At 34.5% G+C, this 20,772-nt stretch overlaps 2 protein-coding genes, 1 non-coding gene and 1 pseudogene across 3 annotated transcripts; 1 reads left to right on the top strand and 3 right to left on the bottom strand.

Annotated features, from left to right (window-relative positions):
• Positions 1–1,035: 1,035 nt before the first annotated feature.
• LOC103446071 (uncharacterized) lies at positions 1,036–4,247 on the top strand. Its single transcript, XM_008385126.4, has 5 exons — positions 1,036–1,309; positions 1,748–1,828; positions 2,917–3,006; positions 3,107–3,160; positions 3,762–4,247. Exons 1-5 carry the CDS (start codon positions 1,253–1,255, stop codon positions 4,062–4,064), a joined length of 585 nt encoding a protein of 194 aa, XP_008383348.1. The 5' UTR covers positions 1,036–1,252; the 3' UTR covers positions 4,065–4,247.
• Positions 4,248–4,471: 224 nt separating this feature from the next.
• On the bottom strand, positions 4,472–8,151 carry LOC103446069 (uncharacterized; annotated as a pseudogene).
• Positions 8,152–8,392: 241 nt separating this feature from the next.
• On the bottom strand, positions 8,393–8,495 carry LOC114819358 (small nucleolar RNA Z103). Its single transcript, XR_003766415.2, has one exon. It is a non-coding gene; the product is annotated as a small nucleolar RNA Z103 (small nucleolar RNA).
• Positions 8,496–8,803: 308 nt separating this feature from the next.
• LOC103434243 (uncharacterized) lies at positions 8,804–15,719 on the bottom strand. Its single transcript, XM_070805995.1, has 8 exons — positions 15,702–15,719; positions 15,318–15,354; positions 14,585–14,697; positions 12,378–13,760; positions 12,235–12,264; positions 11,389–11,488; positions 9,178–9,257; positions 8,804–8,975 (listed from the first exon to the last, which is right to left on the bottom strand). Exons 4-6 carry the CDS (start codon positions 13,504–13,506, stop codon positions 11,466–11,468), a joined length of 1,182 nt encoding a protein of 393 aa, XP_070662096.1. The 5' UTR covers positions 13,507–13,760; positions 14,585–14,697; positions 15,318–15,354; positions 15,702–15,719; the 3' UTR covers positions 8,804–8,975; positions 9,178–9,257; positions 11,389–11,465.
• Between the last annotated feature and the right edge of the window lie 5,053 nt (positions 15,720–20,772).

The raw sequence follows: 20,772 nt of genomic DNA, 5'->3' as shown, positions 1-20,772 counted from the left end.
GAAATTATAAGTACATTTTTTATAGTGTTATGGTCCTTTGACGATTCAGGTGTAATTTCCATAATACTTACTCCTTTTGAATTCAAATATGAGCTTTCCTCCTTAAAATTAGGCAACAATTGAAATGATTTGGAGGACCCCCTAAGTTTTTTAGGCAACAATTGAAATGATTTGGAGGACCCTAAGTTTTTAGGAAGGGGAAGCTCATGTTTAGAGGCAAAAGGAGAAAAATTTCGTCTATGTCAATCTTGATCGTGAAAGGACTGAAACAACCTTATATGAGAGGCATGTAGTGAAGATTTTGATTGAATTGACGGTGAGGGCAAACTAAAATAAATTACAATCATTATTTTGAGTTTGATATTGTTTTTCAGGTAACAAATTTAAAGTTGGATAATAGTAAAAGGTAGCAAATAAAAAATTTGCCTCATTTTTCTCTTTAAACTAAGTTACTCTACCCTTGTGGAGAAGGTCTTTCTCATCAACACACTGCGTCCCGAGTTTGAACCCTCCCATCTCCTTAGTCTTTAGATGAATACATTACGTGAGAATGGTAGTTTGCCTAATTATTTTGGGCCTCCTACTTGTAGTGGCCCTTTAGACTTTGGGCTTTTAATGTGTGATTACCTTTTTCATCAAAAATAAAAATTAAGAAAAATGAAACTTGAATCTTTGCTTTGAAAAAACAAAGAAAACTAATGAAAATGGTTTGAAAACTTTGAATTTTAACGATAAAGATAAAATAAAGGGTAAAGTGAATAGTACCAAGTTTAACTTTTTAATGTAAAAATATGATTTTTAGTTAAAATAAACAGTACCGCAGACTTTTTGTTAAAACTTGAAAAAAAACATGGGGTCGAGCATTCCATCCCCAATGGGATCCTCTCCAGGTCTTTTGGTGAGGATCTTAAGAATTTATGAATTGTATTTATTCATCGTATATCGTAAGTTAGTTTTTGTCAAATACTATTTATGTTTAATTTTAAATAATTTACGATCGCATAATGTGCGATAAACTGATACAATTCATGAATTTCCAAGATCCTCGTAAAGAGAATCCGGCGATCAGTATTCATTCCATCCAATTCTAACAAGGAAGCCGAACTAGGTGGGTTCGTTCGGAGACTCAAACAAGTTTATGTTTGGTCGCCGACATTAATAGTTCCACGAAAACAGGAAAACCCAAGACCTAAATTTACATAAAGTTCAAAAGAACCGATCGAGAGCTTGCAGAAGAAGGCGGCAAGCGGCGATGTCAACTGCGGATGGCCATGTCTCAGAAAGCCTCTCTGATATCGACGACTCCGAGGTATGCAGACAATGCATGCATTGCTTTGATGCTTTCTTATTCTTCTTTTCAAATTTCTGAATTGTTTTCGATGAATTGTGTCTGCCCGTGTTCCATAATCTGATGAATTTAAGGTAGGTGTTCAAAATTTTCGATGATAAATAATAATTTAGTTTGCGTGTCGATGTTGTTGCAATTGTCTTTCGTTGTTATTGTGAAAAGATTCGTTCTTGGTTCATGACAATCGACCACATTTTTCATGTCTGATAATTAAGGGGAAAAATCTAATGAAAGACAAATGCAGAGATCCTGAAAGTTATACCCACTTGCCCATCAGAGAACACTTCCATCGTACCCTACTCGGTAGTCGGTATAGCGATTTAGGTTCGTATGTGATTGTTGCCTCTGTTTTGCGTTTGTGAATTTCGATATGGAAGAACTCATGCTTCTGTTTTTTAGGTTGCTGGGTACCTTAACAGTAAGGAGGCGGCGCGGTTTAAAAGAATCATTTGGGAGGTACTTAACAAGGACTACGATCAGGTAATGCATTTGCAAGTTTGTAAGTTTTGACACATTTGTTTTCACAAGGATTTGGTGCAATGTTAGGGGATTTCATAGTTTCTGTTTTTCGATGGTTTTATTCTTCTTTTTCGTCTATGTTTTTGTTGGTCACGACTGTTCAGAGTGAACGATCCATGAGATTTTGCATATGATCATGACCGTATTAGTATACATTTTCTTTGTAGGGGTTTCTGGTTTTCTCCCTTCCACTCTTTGCCTCTTCATTCTTCCTTTACTCTTTAGCTCAGTGATTTTTGGGAAGTTCTTAACTCAATTCTCTCTCTTTGTACTTCTATAGTCTCTCTTTTCATGCTTGATTCAAAAACCCTAATCTTTGATCTCTCTTTTCTTTCTGGTTTCTCTAACTTTTAGCCCCCAAACTCGAAAGGCATGCTGATAACTAAAATATGCAACAATCCTTTGTCTTCCGGACAATTAACCTGTTTTTTAGTCCTAATCTTTGAAACTATGGCTAATCTACAAACTATACTTCTTTTAAGACCCTAAACACATAAAACAGCCAGTTCTGAATCTGAAAAGCCCACCAAATGCCAATTTCAGGTTTCGTAATCTGTTGTGTTAGAATGATAGTGTACATGTCTTAGGACTGGTGTCTTGCTTGCACTTTTTTTTATGCATTTCTTTGCAGTAACGTTATTCCTTTTAAAGTAGGACGTTCTAACTAAACCTTGGATTGATTCATTAAATCACGTCATGTGGCTAGCTGTGTGGTTCATCCAAATCTTCACTCCCCTTGAGTTTATCTTTGTATATTCTAGACTGTCATTTGTGCATTGTACTCTAAAGATTATGCTTTGGAAGATTCATTCAGCTTATTCGCCATTTTTTGTTGTTCTTGCCTAAATTATCAACTGTTATTGGAGTCACACCTGCTTCCAAAGTAGTATTTGGATACTGGTTAAATGTTTTAAACTTTTTTTTAATCTTATTTGCATTTGATTTATTTTTTAGTTTTGTTCTTTTGTTATCTGTCTTTGTTTTACTGCCAGCATTGAGTCTTAATCATTGATTTCTAATTTTCTACATACAACGGTAAAATTTGGTAGGGAAAGAGTAGAAAACGAGCCAGAAAAGCCAAGAAAGCAGCACCTCTAGAAAAAGCCGCCAAAGTTTCTACTGGGATGAATAATAAGGAGGTAAGTGAATTAGCCGGTGGATACACTGGATAGGCTTTTTTTAAGTCATATACTTGTATTATTCAACAATTACTAACGTGGCATTTTTTTTTTGTTGCAGAGGCTGAGTTCAAAAATCGACTTCGATGCTTTGAAGAAATTAAATGAAGACCTTGTAAGTATCTTTTTCGCTGGCTTATTTTAGAATCATTCTTGCCTTACTCATGGCTGTGCAATTCCTTGTATTATGCTTATATCAAACATTTAAGGTCTAGTTTTTTTGAAGGGTCAAATATTTAAGGTCTAGTTGCTCGTTAATTCGTTAATTTTTTGAAAGGTCAAATATTAGTATGTTTATGTGGTCGGTGGGCAGACACCAAAATTTCTGTTTAGTGGGTAAAGGTCCATCAGAGTTGTGCAAACTATGGCAGGATAAAACTTAATGCGTAAAACCGTGATCTTTAGAAGATGGTGATTAAGGATTGATTAAGGCTTGACAATGGTATCTGAAAATCAGTCTGGTGTTTTACTAGAATGATCAATTATACAGGCCGTTCGTTAATCGGGCAGCTAATGGAAGACTTCAGGAAATAGGAAATTTTTTATCTCGTTTTCTGGTTAATAGTTTCTTGGCCATCTCTTCTCAAAAAAAAAAAAAATAGTTTCTTGGCCATCTATACTGATTTTGCAATGTAGTTCCATCCTAGTAGGTTTTAGAACTTTTCAATGTATCCCGAATTTGCTGAATCTGACCTTTTTCTCCGTCTGTTTTTCAGGGACCTGGATTTGAAGGAGGCACGGAGTCTAATTGTCCTGGATTTGAAGGAGGCACGGAGTCTAATTGTGGCAGTCGTGGTGATGAGCGGCTGTCGAATCAGAGAAGGAATAGTTTTGAAGGCAGTCATGATGAGGAGCTCGAACGTGAAAATACATACAGTGAAGAGGTTGAAGCCGGAAAAAGCTATGAAGATGATACATATGTTGCAAACGACGAATATAGCAGGTACAATTATGATGAAGAATGCAATTACAACGAGGGATACAATAACGATGATGGATACGATTTTGACGAACTATGACTCAAATAGTAAAAGCTGGTTTCTTGCATTTGGTTAACTTGTTCGTGATTCTGTTTTATCGTGTTATGATCGAAGGGTTAACCGATAATCTGTTCTGTTTTTGAGAATTTTTTGAGAAGCATCGACTGGTTTTTAACAATTGTATCAGTCTGAGGAATACAATTTCGAGCAATACACTTTGAAGATTGGGAGCAATACACTTGGTGCGATGGCAAGTGCCTTCGCCCATAAGCGGTAGGTCTCGGGTTCGAGACTTGGGAGCAGCCTCTCCATAAATGGGGGTAAGGTTAGCCGACATTCACCTCTCCCAGACCCTGCTTGAAGCGGGAGCCTTGTGCACTGGGTACGACCTTTTCTACACTTTGAAGATTGGATCTTTTTACGATCTAACAAATTATTGTTAACTATTTGTATCAATCTGAGAGATTCAATTGATCATTGCTTGCATTACAATTCACTGCAGAGAAAATTATTCGACGTCGAGAAATCTTTTACGTAATACTGACCGAGTAATGTCTCGTTCAAATTCCAAGCTGTTCACAGTTTGCTAGAAACAGCGAGGTACTTGGTATGACGGCCCTGCGCGATAATCTTCCCAGTCTTCTTCTTCCTGAACTCAACACTCACAACACCAACACTTTTTCCAACACGTAACGTCCTGGACTCGATCTCAACATCCTCGCCGGGATAAGCCGAATCCAAGTACGACACATTGATCTCCACCGAAACTCCAACGTTGAGAGCTCCGGAGGAGAGGAGTGCAGCTGATCCTACCAAATCCACAAGGGTTGCTGTGGCTCCGCCGTGCATGAAATTGCCCCCGTTCAGCAGACGCGGGGGCACCTTGAAGGAGCAAACAATGCGTCCGGGTTCAAGGAGGTCGATTTTGACGCCCTTCATGATAAAGGGCTCGAAGAACTTGTCCGGCAGAGTATCCATGGCGACTGCCATTTCACCTTTTTTCTCCAAAAACAACTTCACCATCTCCATGCTTGTTTCCTCGGTTCCTTCTTTCTTCATTTCAACGATTGCCTATTTGCCTTCAGTTCGAACTTCTGTTGCTGATTTGAGGCCTATGAGTGTTTTTTCTTTCGCAATTTTAATCTGCAAAACGATTTCTTCGGGCTCAATCCCAACAAAAATTACCATCCATGATCCATGGAGAAAAAAAAAAAGAAAAAAAAAGAGATCTTGCATACCAACAGATCAAACCCAGAATCCAAAACCCAATAACAAAATTTCCCAAATATTTTTCTGAGAACAAGAACACCCAAATTCAAGAGCAATTTATTCAAAATCCCAGATTTATTCACGAATTATTAAATAAAAACAAAACCCAATTCATGGTTGGGAAATGAATAAGCTTTTCAGAAAAAGACGCATAATTTAAATCAGGGATGTTCTGATAGAAAGCTAAATCAAAGAAAGACAGAGAAACAAACAGGTCTTAATTAATAAGAGAAAGAGATGTGAACCTTGAGGAGGGCTGTCAGCTGCGTCCTTTCTCCGAGTCAGTGTCGTCGCAGACAGTAATGTGAGTGAGAAGATACACGTGACATGTGGGAGAGGAGGGTTTTGGAAGGATAAAAGAAAATGAAAGGAGAGGTTCGAAATTGAAATTTGGGAATTTGGCTGGGATCTGACTTATCTCTTATCTCATTTTTCATACACTCTCATTCTTTTTTATTTGTACAATTACGATTAAGTTACGTTAATATTTTATATTACTATTATTTTTTTTCTTATTACCTTTATAAAAAAAATCAATATCAAAGAAGATGAGAGTGTATAAGAAATTAAGAGTAGAGAAGCCGGGGGTCCATTTGGCTGATGAACTGTAATAATAGTCACAATGGAAAATTGCATGGCACATCCCCAACTTATGAATATTTAAATTACGTCCCTTCAATTTAATAGTCCACACCCACGTATTCGAAGTGGATCCATCATTCAACTCAACTAAACTTTTTCATCATAGCAAACGTCATGAGTTTGAAATATTGGTACAATGACGTCCTTATTAAATGCCACATCGAATTCACTAACTTGAAATTAATTTTTGGTTCATTCACTACAATGAGAAAAGTCTCTCTTTTTTATTTTCATTTTCAAAAGAATTAGCTGGTAGATTTGTCACGATAGTCTACATTCACAGTCAATTTAGTATTCACTTGATAGGAATTGAACTCAGAACGTGCTGTGTGAAATACGAATTTGGAATTCGTCCTCAATCACTAAGTCATCCCGTGATGGTTAGAAAAGTCTCTCTCTTCATAATTACAGTAATTTGTCAACTGAGCAAGAGTGTTAATCCATTAGTCAATCCCTTGGTATAGTCGTCACTTAGTATTATGGTCTAGTGGTATTCTTCTTCATTTCTAAGTGAGAGGTCTCATGTTTGATTTTCACTAAAGGAGAATTTGAACCACAATATTGCTAGTCTATTGTGAGGCTCAACCCACCTCCTCCCTCTTAGACCATCTCTAACCCAATTTTTATCTCCTACCCTTCTGGGTTAAATTTTTAGGCCGTGAGTATTAAAGAATTAATTTAGGATAATTCTTTTCTTAGAGTAACTTTAAAAAAATGTAGACTATCATAATTTAATTTTATGAACATTTTAATCTAAAAATATTTAGATTCTGATCAATATTAAAAAATCTCTAAACCAACACCATGAGACTCGTGAAACATTATGAAAAAAATATGAAACACATAAAATAATTTTTTTTAATTACTTTAACCGTTAAATTTAAATTTGGATTGTTGGATTTTTTTTTACCATTGAATTTGATCATATTAGATCTTAGTCATTGACTTCAATGAAATTATAAATATGAAACTAAAAAAAGTACACATATATAATGAGTCAGCTCTACTAATCTATGGGAAATCCTGGGCTAAATTTGCCCCTAAATAAGTTTTGAGTTAAAACTCATATTTGCCTCAAGGGTTGGAGTAAGTTGGAATAAGTTTAGAACCTAAAATTTGAGTTTTACTATAAAAAAAAAGTATTAGTATAAATAATATCGTTTATTTATAACAAAATTCCTTGATATTTAATAAAAAAATATTTCATAAAACGGATTAATACATATTGCATAATATTCAAATAATATATATGGGATGTTATGTTACTCATCAAAGACTTATCTAATCATGACTTGATGCAAGATTAAAAAAAAAGAAAAGTAACTGATCATGACTAAACAAAAAAAAAGGCAAACATATCTAATCATGACCGGTACTGATGCAAGATAAATTTTGAAATCACAATGGCAAAATCACATGTTCAACAAATCAATACACGCTTAGTACAATACTAGAAATAGTGCCCACGCGTTGCTGCGGGATTAGAAAATGTATGAGAAAATATGTTTCAAAAGGATAAAATAATATAGATATTTATAGAATGATCAAGTTTGAATGAAAGGTGCAGAACCATTTGTATAGAAAATGAGAACAAAGGGATTAAATTCAAATAGAGGAAGAGGTATTATGATGTTAGTAAACAGAAAATTGACCTATGTTTTAAAGAAAATTTTTGAGAGTCTAATATAAGTTCCTATATTTCCGTTGTTTTCCTTGTTCATTCACAAACCCAAAAAAAATCTTCTGTTTACTTTATCCAACCATTTAACTTTTATAGAGTCAATAAAGAACACTAACCTCAATTGGGAGCAAAAGAGTGCTCCACCATCACATGATTGAGTTTTATAAGGTCTTCCATGTTTACAAAACATTCATAACTAAATTTATTAAAGGCTCAACTTTGTACATGGAATAGAATGCTACACAGCAAATTAGAAACAACAGAAAAACAAAAACAAAAATGAGAAAAGGATACGGTTATGCACCCTTGGAAGAATGCAAATCGAGAACTGTAATTTTCTTTGGAGCCAAAAACAATTAAATGGTCAAAAAGCCATGAAAAAAGTTGAAAACCCACAAAAAACCAAAATCTTATATGATTTTCCTTGTACTAATCACACAACGAAAACTACAAATAACAAAACAGGAAAAAAATGAAAACGATATGGCAATGCATTGTTGGTAGGATCCATATTGATAATTGTAATTTTACTGTGGGGCGAAAATGATGAAATGGTCAATGGAAACATGATAGACAGATTGAAAAAGAAAAATTGAAGCCAAGGAAAATCTTGAAAATTCACAAAAATCCAAAATCCTATAGGAGTGTGTAAATGGCAAAATTCAAACAGGTTGAATAAAAGCAACACTTGAAATAATTTAAACAATGACATTGTTAATCAAGAGTTAATTCATTAGTATTTTATCTGTAAAAGTGAAGTGAAACATGTAAAAAGATGGATCAGATATAGCTAGTTAGATGCCTCTTTGTAATATAGAGACAAAGTATGCTGAGTTATTTCAGCCTTCATCATTTGGAGAAATAATCATCACTTCCATCTTTTCTCTTCAGAGGAATTGGTTGCTACCAATTTATACACAAAAACTTTCTCCTTTTGACGTATTGTGAACACATGGCTAATTGGTTGGTTGTCTAATGAGAGGTTTGAGTTGGACATACAAAAGTATAGATGAAGATGTTCTCATTGAAGATATACTTTGTACATATGTCCCCCTTAACTCATCAATGGTCAAGCAAGGAATAAGCTATGTATTCAGATTAGGTAAAAAGAAGATCGTTTGTATATACATACATTGGTAGCAACGAATTCCTCTAAAGAGAAAGGTTAGTAAATATTGAATTTAAACGGGAATCAGCAAAGAAAAGAAAGTTAAGAAAAACATACCATTAAGTCATTCCATTGTAGTTGAGGATTTAGGCCATACCTAATAATCTTTGCTTTTATACCGTGCTTAAACATATTTGTTGTAGCTGCAACTTGGTTGTTGAATTTGTCATGTGTCTTCTTTTCATTGAATCTGCGGAGGAAGAGGTTAACATCTCACTATACATTGAAAAAGAAATTGTAAAAACTTTGCTTATTAGAACATGTTTAATCTCTTTGAAAATGTTTGAATTCTTTTTTTAATTTAGGTAGAAAATTGGAAATGGATATATACTATATGTTTAAGGAAATATTAAAAAATAGGATAGGCAGATGGAATAGTTTTGAGGCTTTACCATAATTAAAATAAATGTGCAATTGCAGCATTTATTTCCTATGTAAGCAAACTAAAAACAGTAGTTCCAATGAAGGTAACCTGCATTTGGTTGAACAAAAGTGGGTAAGAATATTAATGTAGCAGTAAGAAAGTATTTAACAAAAGAAGGTGATCAAATGATAACTATATAAATTGCTCAATATGTATTCATGATTATAAACAAATTATTGTAAATTTTGTAACACGTCTTTAAATACTATATTTTTTGTATAATTGTTTAAATTGTTTTCTCCATTTCCTATCAATATTTTTAAACCTTTTCTTGATGTAACTCTAGATAATGCAACATATAATTGACCATGAGTAAAAACAGGTTCAGGAAGATATAATCCAACTTGTTTCAAAGATTGTCCTTGGCTTTTATTAATGGTCATTGCATAACATGGTCTAACTGGAAATTGGCGTCTTTTGAAAATAAAAGGCCATTTGCTTTCAGTTGCTGCAAGAGTGATTCTTGGTATGAAAACTTTGTGACCAATATTAGTTCCAGCAAGAATTTTAGCCTCAATAATTCTATCAAATAATTGTGTCACAATCAATCTAGTTCCATTGCATAAACCCAAAGATTGGTTTAAATTTCGTAATAACATAATTGGCATTCCCACTTTTAAAATGAGATTGTGTGTAGGCAAACCGTTGAAATCAAGTTTGTTTAAAAATTCTGTAGGATACATTGTTTCAAGATTTTCAAAATTTCCATTTGAAGAACACAAAGAATCATAACTTAAAAATGTATGATGTTCTCTAGGTAATAAATTAGTTATATAATCATTTACATCCGACACAGTTGTGTTTCGAGGTGTAATAATAGCTCGTTCTCTTAGATATACAAAATCGTCAAAAGAATTTTCAAAATTGGGAAAAGTTGCACAAAAGATTGCAGCAATTGGGTTTGTGGAAGAATGGATTATTAAATCTTTAGGTATTTCAATCACAGATGTATCAATGTCATTTGAATCATTTAGTGCATCTATGTTATCAATTTCTCCATCACCTACTTTTAAAATCCAATTTGCAAAATCTTTGATTTTTTGTTTTTCATCAATGCTTATATCATTTCTTAACAACCTCATATTTTCTTTTAAACGAAAAATTTTAAAATGTGGCCACAAATAAGAATTGTTTAAAGAAGCATTTATTATATCTTCTTTGTTTGCTCCAGGAATAACAGGTAATATTTGTCGAAAATCACCTCCTAATAAAAGGGGTTTACCACCAAATGGAACAATGTTATTCGGAGCATGTAAATGTGATAGAATATCAGAAAGTGATTTATCCAATGCTTCAAAACAATATTTATGATTCATAGGTGCCTCATCCCATATAATCAAATCAGTTTTTTCAATTAATGTGGCAAGATGAGTTTTTTTCTTTATTGGACAAATTGATGTATCAGTAATAACCAACGGAATTTTAAACCTAGAGTGAGCTGTTCTACCATTTGGTAATAATAATGATGCTATTCCTGATGATGCCACAGCTAAAACAATTTTGCCTTCAGATCTAAGCTTACTTATAATTGTATCCCATAAAAATGTTTTTCCAGTACCTCCATGGCCATAGACAAAAAATAATCCTTGTTTTCTTGTATTTACAGTATCTATAACAGTATCATATACATATTTTTGTTCTTCATTAAGTTGTGATTTCAATATTTCATGTTTTCTATATAATTCTTGACAATCATAATTTAATTCTTCTGTTAAAAGTTTATTTTTTATTTCTAGCATCTTTTTTTCATCAGGCATTGGCAAACAATGTTTTTGCAAAGAGCTAGATGCATTGTTAAAAAGTAATTCTAGCTCAAATAAGACAGAATTTTTTAGTTCATCTTCCGGAACAATCATATTAGGAATTGCAAAAGTTTTTTGCAGCTTGTATAAAATATCGTCATACATATTTTTCCAATGAGTGTCAAAAAGAATTTCAGGATTTGCAACATTGCAAAACAAAACTATTGTAACAAATAATTGTCTTAACTGAGGAGATGATGCAACATGTGTAGCAGTTGATAAAGCATCTAACCATTCTTTATCATCACCTAATAATCCTAATGATTTACATGCAGCTTGATATGAAGAATGGAGAACACCATTAACAGTTTTGATATCATCAAAATTCAATGCACCTTTTTTCAAATTTAAAAGCATTCTTAAATAATATAACTCACCAGATGCAGGGTGCACATATGCTATCCTACCAATTGATCCTTTGCGTTTCCTTGGCTTCCAAAACTTCTGTCGTCCATCATATAAAAACTTGGATGGCATCTGAGCATAAGTTAGCAAGCGTGATTCATTATAAATTTTATTTGCTTCAAACCAAGCTGTTAACATAGTATGTTCAGAAGCTCTTCGATTAATAATTGATTCCAATGATTGATTACCACTGAAAACAATGTTTTGTTCTAATGGTAAATGGACAGGTAATCGCTCAACAGAAGGTTCTCTATAATGTATTGAATATTGGAACAATCTCCAAACAGCCTCATATGGTGATATGTATCTACAATTGAGATATGCTAATATTTCATCATTTGAATCTTCTTGAAGAAGTAACCGTGCTCTATCTGAACCTTTATTAATGTATTTGAACAAATACTTTATAAGCATAGATTGACAACATGATTCAACATTTATATGAGCATTGTATCTCAAAAGTAGTTCTGCATTATAAGGAACAACAAAGCTATTATCAATTTTGATGCCATTTTTTATGAAAAATTTTGTATCATCGTCGCAACGCTTATAAATTGGAAAACCATTAGGCTCAAATAGTGTTTCATTTTTATATGGTTTTGGAAAATTTTTTGAACACTTATTTTCTCGCATGCAAGGAGACTTTGAATTAATGTGACCACATGGACCATGAATCATAAATTGATTAACAATTTCATAAAGCTTTGGATTAACAATTTTATCCGGTATTTCAGCTGAAATAATAGAATCTATATCACATGAGGAATGACACTTGAAGTTTGATTTTAACCATATTAATATATGAGAATGAGGCAAACCTCTTTTTTGAAATTCAATCGTGCAAACATCTGTTTATAAGAAAAATAAAAGAAAACAAACAAACAGAGAAAACAAATTATGTTAGGTCAGAAAAAAATAAATAAACATTAATAAAGGAAAAGAAGGACTCTTAGAGACTTACTTGCTTCAACTTCTCCAAAAGGTTTTCCAGATTTTATAAAGTGAAGCATATCATCGAGTTTCATTTTAAATACTCTGGAAATTATATCAGGCCTATCTTCAGGTTTGAATCCTGGTTTTTTCTGAAATTCTCTTATGATTTCTGGCCACTTTATATTGCATGTGAATGTTATGAATAAATCAGGATGTCCATATTCTCTGCAAATAGCCATTGCATCTTGATAATTATTAATCATATATCTAGGACTCCCTGTGTATGAAGCAGGCAATACAATTTTTTGTCCCAAATTGTTTGCATCATTATCACCCCTTGACATCGCATCATAAATTCCTTTGTAAACTTCACTTCTTAAATTTTTTTGGTTTTGCCTAATGTAATCTAACCTATCTTCTTCAAGTGTTGCATAAGAATCAACCAAATATTGTTGAAAAAGTCTCCCCCCTTTTAACAATGTTGTTAAGCATGGTTCTCGTTCTTGAATTTGATACGCTATAAAAGCTCTCATGGGTATCCTTTGTCTTTTAGTCTCTGAACCCTTATAATTTTTGTTCCATTTTAAATCAGGTCTATAACCATCTTCACCGTATGGGAAAAGAAGAGGATATTGCAAAGACATAAATTTTGGATTTAATTTTGTAACACGCTTTAATCCTTCACTTTTAGACTCAATAATAATATCTCTATTAGAATCAGCAAGTCCTATATCACCAACTATCAGACCACTTATTTCATCACTTGTTGGTTGGTCATATTGTTTACCATCTGTTGTTTCTCTTGCTGATAATCTCATTTTCAAAGAAGTGAGTCTATTAGTTTCAAACTTATCTCTTGCTGTTCGAAAAAGCTTAACTAACTCATTTGACATATCAAACATCTTAATCAAACCTTCAACAATTTTTGGATCAAGCTTTCTATTATTTCCATCAGATTCAAAAGCCTTCAATCGATTTTGCACTTCATTGTATGTATCATAGACATATAATTGTGCAAATTTTGGACACTCATTGTCAGCAGGCAACAGAGATCCCATCAAATGGCAAACTTGACCACTAATTTTGAAAATATAAGGACCTGAACCATCATTAATTGAGTGATCAATTTTGGCTCCCATCGAAGTAAATGAAAACATAGAATTGTAAGCTCTAATATTTTCTCGAAATGATAAACTTTTTGGACCACCATTTGGATCAAGCAAAGATTCTAAAAAAGACGGTGTTGGTTTTGGATTTGGAAAAACAATTTTTCCTTGTTGACAACAAAGAGTGAAAATAGGTTCATCTTTTTTACATACTTGCTTAAGAGACTCTTTCAACCAAAAATAGGCACCGCAGTGACTACATTTATAATTCTTATCCCCAAAATCCACATAATCTTTTAAAACCCCTGCAAAAAAAATACACAGGAAAGAAAAGAAAGAAAACGGGACTTAGGAAAGATATGCAATAAACTAAATATAAATTTACACGATAACAGAAATATATTTTTATATAAATTAAAAAACATACCAGTTCTGCTTTTCTGGAAGAATGCTTGGCCCTTGTTCATAAGATTGTAATTTTGAGGATCAATCGTTGTTTCAGCCATGTTATCAGAATTATCCAACAAATTAATAGGTTTTTTACCTTTTCGATCAGAAGGCTGAACAATTTTTTCAACAGATGCAGTATGCTGCACTTTATCATAATTAGCATTTTTCAAATCGCATTGTACAACAGCTGATCCACTACTACTACACTGATGTTTAAAATATGGAGTTCGAAGAAATGTATCAATCTGAGATAAAACAGCGTTTTCATGATTTTCAAGATAACTGGTTCTACACACTTTTCTTGGCTGATGGTCACACTGAACCAAGACATTATATTCATTATCACTATTTGTTTGTTTTTTGTTGTTATCATCATTGACCAACGCATTTATAGATCTTTTAGACATGTTGAAAACAAATTGTTATGAGGAAAAGCGAAGAGCTGCAAAAAAGATTGGAAAAAAAAAGAAAAAAAAAGTGAAAAAAAAATTAACACATAAATCACACAGCAAAAAAACATAAAAAACATTAATTATGAACAAACCATCAAAATTAGGATTTCAATTTAAACACAATTAAAGTTAAAGGAAATACCAAGTTTATTCATACTTTATAAAACAAAATCGAAACAAATACTTAAAATTTGATCTTAACAATTCCAAAATTTTAGCTCACTCACCTTTAGTACAGAAATCTTTCAAACACAAAGACAAAGACGCCAAAGCGTGAAAGCACAGTATTTTGAAACCCTCCTTTTTTTTCCAACTTGCAGAGTTGAAATTTTTCAAGCACCTGTATTTGTCAAGAGAAATCATCACATTATATCAATAAAAAAAATCATCGGTAACAAAATCGACACACATGAAAAAACAAACAGTGTACAAATAACATTCAGGATGAAAATGTGCTTGGTGAACAGAAAGACAAAGAATGGTTCACGTGGCCACCCCAAAACAGGTTGAAAATTAAGCTTCACTATGAATGGAAAGATTAATAGATGATAATTAAGAAGGCCTGATACCCAAGCCAAAATCGGAGATATCCTTTGTAAACAAAAAGATTGAGCATTTCCACTAATTTTTTTTTTGGGGGGGGGGGGGGTGTTTGGGAAAGCTCATAAAAAGACATCAAATTTTATACTTATTGCATGCAAGGTATGCAACAGCTTCCCACCGCTTAAAATCACATAAATAAAAGGAATAGAATCAAGAAAAAAAGTTAATTACACAATAATTACACCTTCACTAAGATTAATAAATTAACCAAGGAAATAAATTATAAAAATGAAGACCATGAGAATAATTGGCTCACCTTTGTACTGTGATTTGCTGCCAAAAACAAAAATAATGTCATATACATTAAGCCTGCCTAATTACTAAAAACAAAACATTTTGCGAGAAGTAAGAACATACCCAAACTTGTTTGCAAATAGATGAGAAAATTTTATACCTGAAACAAATGGGAAATTTATTAGGAAAGATAGATCAGCCCATATGTGTGTAATCTATATGCAAAAAACTACTTTCTTCATCAGCCAAATCGTTTCACAAATAAATAAAAAAACAGAATCATATCTTGAACAATGCCAATTAATGATTTCCCATTTCCTTAAGCCCAACATGAAAGCCAATGAACTAATGAAAGAGCGAAAAACAGAAACAAAAAACCTCAATTAAGCAATCAACTGGAATCAAATGGAGAACTATTTAACAGACCTGGAAAACTACTATAAAAGGTTTGAAAATTACCCAGTAAGATTAAAAAAAAAAAGATGAGATGGAGCGAGAATCACATACCAGCAACACGTTTAAATATGTAGGCTCCTCTGAGAGAGTATCAAGACTGACTGATGAGAGTGCAGAGAAACGAATGATTAAGAAATTAAAGCTCTAAGCTCAAATTTGGGGCTTCCACTTTCCAACTGGGCAAGAAATAACAGAGAAAACACAGAGAGAGTCAATCCACCAAAAATATTAATCAAATGGGTTTCTTCTAATTCAAATTTTGGACCACCCAAATTCCGATGAAGCAATAACCCAAAATTCCAACAGATTGAAGCTCTCACAGATTACAAATCATCAATAACCAGCAATAAAAAATTTGAAAACAGTAATAATGAAGCAAAAAGAAATTAAGCCATTCTCTAAATCTCAGGCAGCAATCCAAATCACCAGTAATTTGCACATAATGATAAGAATCTAGTAGTACTCCAATTGTTTAAAACCCAAGTTCCAGAAATCATGAAAAATGTTACAACAGCAGATAACAAAGGGTCAAAAAAAAAAAAAAAACAGCCACACCTTCTGAAATAAAAAACAAAACCAAAGAACACATTCACACCATCGGTCCAAACGATATCTAGAAAAGAAAAAAAAATTGACAGACAAAACGCATGTAAACATATCAAAAAATAAATAAATAAAAAAAAAAACTGTAGACAGAAGGAAATCACAAAACTCACGAAAAAGGAATTGAAGACAGCAAAGCCAACTTTTTATACCAAGCAGTGACAACGACGGCACAGAGATGAATTTTTACAAACGAACCGTTCGGAGCGAGCAGAGAGAGATGAGAACATAAAGGTAGAAAAATTAGGGTTCGAGACCGTGCCTCACCACAGCAAAGCTAACTTTTTATACGAAGCAGCGACAGCGACCGGACAGAGGAAATTTTTATAAACCGATTGACCGGCGCGAGCGGATAGAGATGAGATTCAAAAGGGAGAAAAATTAGGGTTTGAGAGATAAAGAAAGCTAATCCCAAAATGGCTAAGAACGGCGACAACAATTTAGAAAAAAGGAAAGAGCATCCAAAGAAATCGAAACAGGAAAGGATCAACCCGTGGCCTTCGAGGGCAAGGCAGTCTTTTCACTGTGGAAAAGTTGGCAAAAATTTGGCTTAACAAACAAATCGAGGGGTATTTTAGTCCGCGCACTGTCCGTGAACAGTAACGCGGTTTTGGGGTTTTAGTATAGGTATAATTTGTAGAATTTTTAATCTTTTTGTATGGACAGAACAAATGAGGGGTGTTTCCAGAAGAATTTATGGCTATGTGATATCTCACATTTTTGTATGGATTTTTTTTCCAACTCCCTTCTCTGTTTTTGGCTCATCAAAATTATCAGAGGTACGAATTTCAGGAAGTCTAATTCTTTATCCTCGTCATAATAGTCTTCCTCACTTGAATAGGGTTTGAGAGATGAGAATCGAGAAGGAGATTGCCTCTGATTAAGACTACGCTAACGTATTTCATTGTACATAGTTAAGAAGTGTCGAAAAATTAACAAAGTGACACAATGGAGACACAAAAAATGGGACAACAAACCTGTGGCCCCAACCTACACCTGATTTCACAAGCCGGTCCGAGTCCCCACCACATCGTGGACTCGACTCTACCATAGTACGATATAATCCGCTTTGGACCCCTACCACACCCTCACAGTTTTGTTTCTAGGAACTCATATGAGAACTTCCCAGTGGGTCACCCATAATGAGATTACTCTCGCGCGAACTCGTTTAACTTTGGAGTTCCGATGGAACCCGAAGCCCGTGAGCTCTTAAAAAGTCTCGTGCAAGGTGGAGATGAAAATATACATATAAAGCTTACGGGATCCACTCCCCTGGGCAATGTGGGATGTTACAATCCATCCCCCTTAGAGGCTCGACGTCATCGTCGGCACACTTCCACCCATGGATTGGCTCTGATACCAAATTGTCACATCCCGGCCTGAGCCTCCACCACATACCAGACTTGACTCCATCATAGCACGATATTGTCCGCTTTGGGCCCCTACCACGCCCTCATAGTTTTTTTTTTGGGAACTCACACTAGAACTTTCCAGTGGGTCACCCATTATGGGATTGCTCTCGTGCGAACTCACTTAACTTCGGAGTTCCGATGGAACCCGAAGCCAGTGAGCTCCCAAAAGGCATCGTGCTAAATGGAGGTGGGAATATACATATAAGGCTTACAGGATCCACTCCTTTATGCGATGTGTGATGTTACAATTCACCCCTCTTAGTCGGCACACTTCCGCCCAGGGATTGACTCTAATACCAAATTGTCACATCTCGGCCCGGGCCCCCACCACATCCCGGGCTCGACTCCACCGTAGTTTTGTTTATGGGAACTCACACAAGAACTTCCCAGTGGGTCACCCATCATGGGATTGCTCTCGCGCGAACTCGCATAACTTTGGAGTTTCGATGGAACCCGAAGTCAGTGAGCTCCCAAAAGACCTCGTGCTAGGTAGAGATGGGAATATACATATAAGGCTTACATGATCCACTCCTCTAGACGATGTGGGATGTTACACCCGATAACAAGCCACCCCGCTCCACTGGCGTGTCACCTCGCTCTGGCGGCTGCTCGTCTCTTTTACTCTCTCTCTCCAACACACATCAAAATAATCTCTACTAAGGGGGAGTGAGTGAGTTTAACCTCACAATGAGCTAGTAATAACGTGGCCTAAGACATCTCACTTACAAGTAAAAAGGAATACCAGTAAACCGTAATACTAAGTGGTAATTTTATCCATGTTGATTATACATCATACAAACTTTCTTCCCAATTTTTACATCAAACCTAAAACACATCGAAGTAACCAACACAACTTTCTCAAATGTTGAAAATTTATTCAATAAAGAAGTTAAGTGTGATTAGGAGATGAGACACATAATAAACAAATAGGTGTATAATAAGCGTCCACCAACGATAATGCTCCTTTTTTTTCTTCATCTTTTGGAAGCATATTGGTAGTTGAACCCCGCCAGATCACTTGAGGCAATAAATTGAGGTGAAATTTTTTATTGTGATGCGAAGACAAGTGGTACATTACATATTTTTATATAAGTGGTGAATTTTTTTAGTAATTAAGGTATTAACTTTTTAACACACATATCTCACAACTTATATAATGACATATGATGTACCATCCCGTGTTTCGATCACACTAAAAAATCTCTCCAAATTCAGGCCCCGCGTTCTATTCGTTTCTATTGTCCCCAAAAAAAGTGACCGTTAGAAATTCGAACGTTACAACCCTACCGTTTTCCAGTCCCACATTTTTAATTCCTGTCACTTACGTTGCTCTTCTGGACAGAATCAGAAACCTCCAGATCATCATACTTCACTCCACAAACTACTAATTATATATACTCCCTCTCAGTCCCATCAGAATTCAGAACTCAAACGAAGGAGGAAAGCTTTGGAGAAGTGAAAGAAGCAGCAGCAACTAGAACAAGAAAGGGAGACATGGGCATGGTGGTGGTGATCTCTCTGCCTTTTATTTTGTTCACCATACTGCTTGGTTTCGGGTGCTACTTCTTCGGGAGAGCGAGAGGGCGAAAGGACGCGATCGCCACGGCTCAGGTTTACGGGATGCCTGCTCCTCCGCCAGGAGCTACTAACTCTCTCCCTTCCTCTCCTCCACCACATCCTTTCAAGCATGACAACTCTGCCAATGTTTAAACTCAACAAATAGTCTGTACTTTGTTGCTTTTATTATTTCATATTTATTTTGGTGAGAATTCTGAGCCGTGTATATTTGTTGTAAGCTTGAATTTTACTGAATGGTGGAAAATACATTATTTGTTGTAAACTTGAATTTTACTAAGCATACTGTATGATGAATTTATTAGCAGGATTGAATAGCGAGATGGATTTTCAAGAGTTTGTAGAGCCTTCTCTTTATTTAGTTCAAACTCTTTTAGATGACCTCTGGAGTCGCTAGAGCCAGATTAGTTCTTCTTCTATGTTACCGGAAAAAAAAAACAACTAATAGCAGTATTGAATCGAAAAGTTGAAGAAAAAATGAAAATTGATATATAATACTAGAGCACAACAGAAAAATCAGTCCACAAGGAAAATTATAAGTACACTTGTTCGGAATCTGGATGTTCCAAAATCTAATCAACTTATTCAGAAACCAAAGTAATTAACACCATGACTCAAAAATGTATGATTAAATAGATAATTACGGCCAGAGTTTGATAATTTTTTGTCAGAGATGGCTGCTTCCATGATCTGTTGTGGACCGATTTCCCCGTAATTGTCCAAGAAGGACTTGCCCACGTAGTCGGAGAAGCCACGGAAAACCGTCACGGCTTGCTCTGCGCTAGACGCCGGCGGCTGATACAGGGCTGGCCCATGGGCTGTGCGAGGTGTGCGACCCCGGGCAGAAAATAGGAACTTTGACGAAAAGTTACTGTTTATTTCAACGAAAAACTACATTTTTACACTAAAAAGTTACTATTCATTTTATCCTTTATTTTATTCTTATCATTAAAACTCAAAGTTTTCAAGGCATTTTCATTAGTTTTCCTCATAAAATAAGGGCCATGGAAAGATTATGTGAGCCCACGTAATTTGTGATGAAATAAAAAAAGATAAATTACATTTTATCTCTTTTAATTCAATTGCAATCTCATACTTTATTTTTAACATATTGCACTGTCAAACAATACTATATAATTTCATTACAATATCATATTTTCATTTTATCACTTTAGGTTTACACCTACGTAGCAGTCGTGGGGCTCACTCCACCACCCAACTTCATAAAGAAAATTTTCATTATACTCAAAATACTAGTGCATCACATATGATTATATAAGTGAGATAAGTTTATTTTTTTATATTTTTAATTTTTTAACACGAATATCTAATCATTCATATAATAATATGATGTACCACTTAATATTCTATGCAACATTGAAAAATATCTCTGGCAGCATGCAAGAGCCATGTCATAAGTGATTGACTAATGTGCTGATGAGGGTGTGCCTCTCTCTGCCCCACATGAACGCATGTGCTGGTCAAATAAAGTCAAAGGTTTAATACAATTGTGTGAAAAGACAGAGATGCCC

The sequence above is a fragment of the Malus domestica genome, chromosome 10, assembly GCF_042453785.1.
Source record: "Malus domestica chromosome 10, GDT2T_hap1".
Lineage (NCBI taxonomy): Eukaryota > Viridiplantae > Streptophyta > Magnoliopsida > Rosales > Rosaceae > Malus > Malus domestica.
The sequence above is the reverse complement of the archived record's forward strand: the minus strand, read 5'-3'. Positions and strand labels throughout refer to the sequence as shown.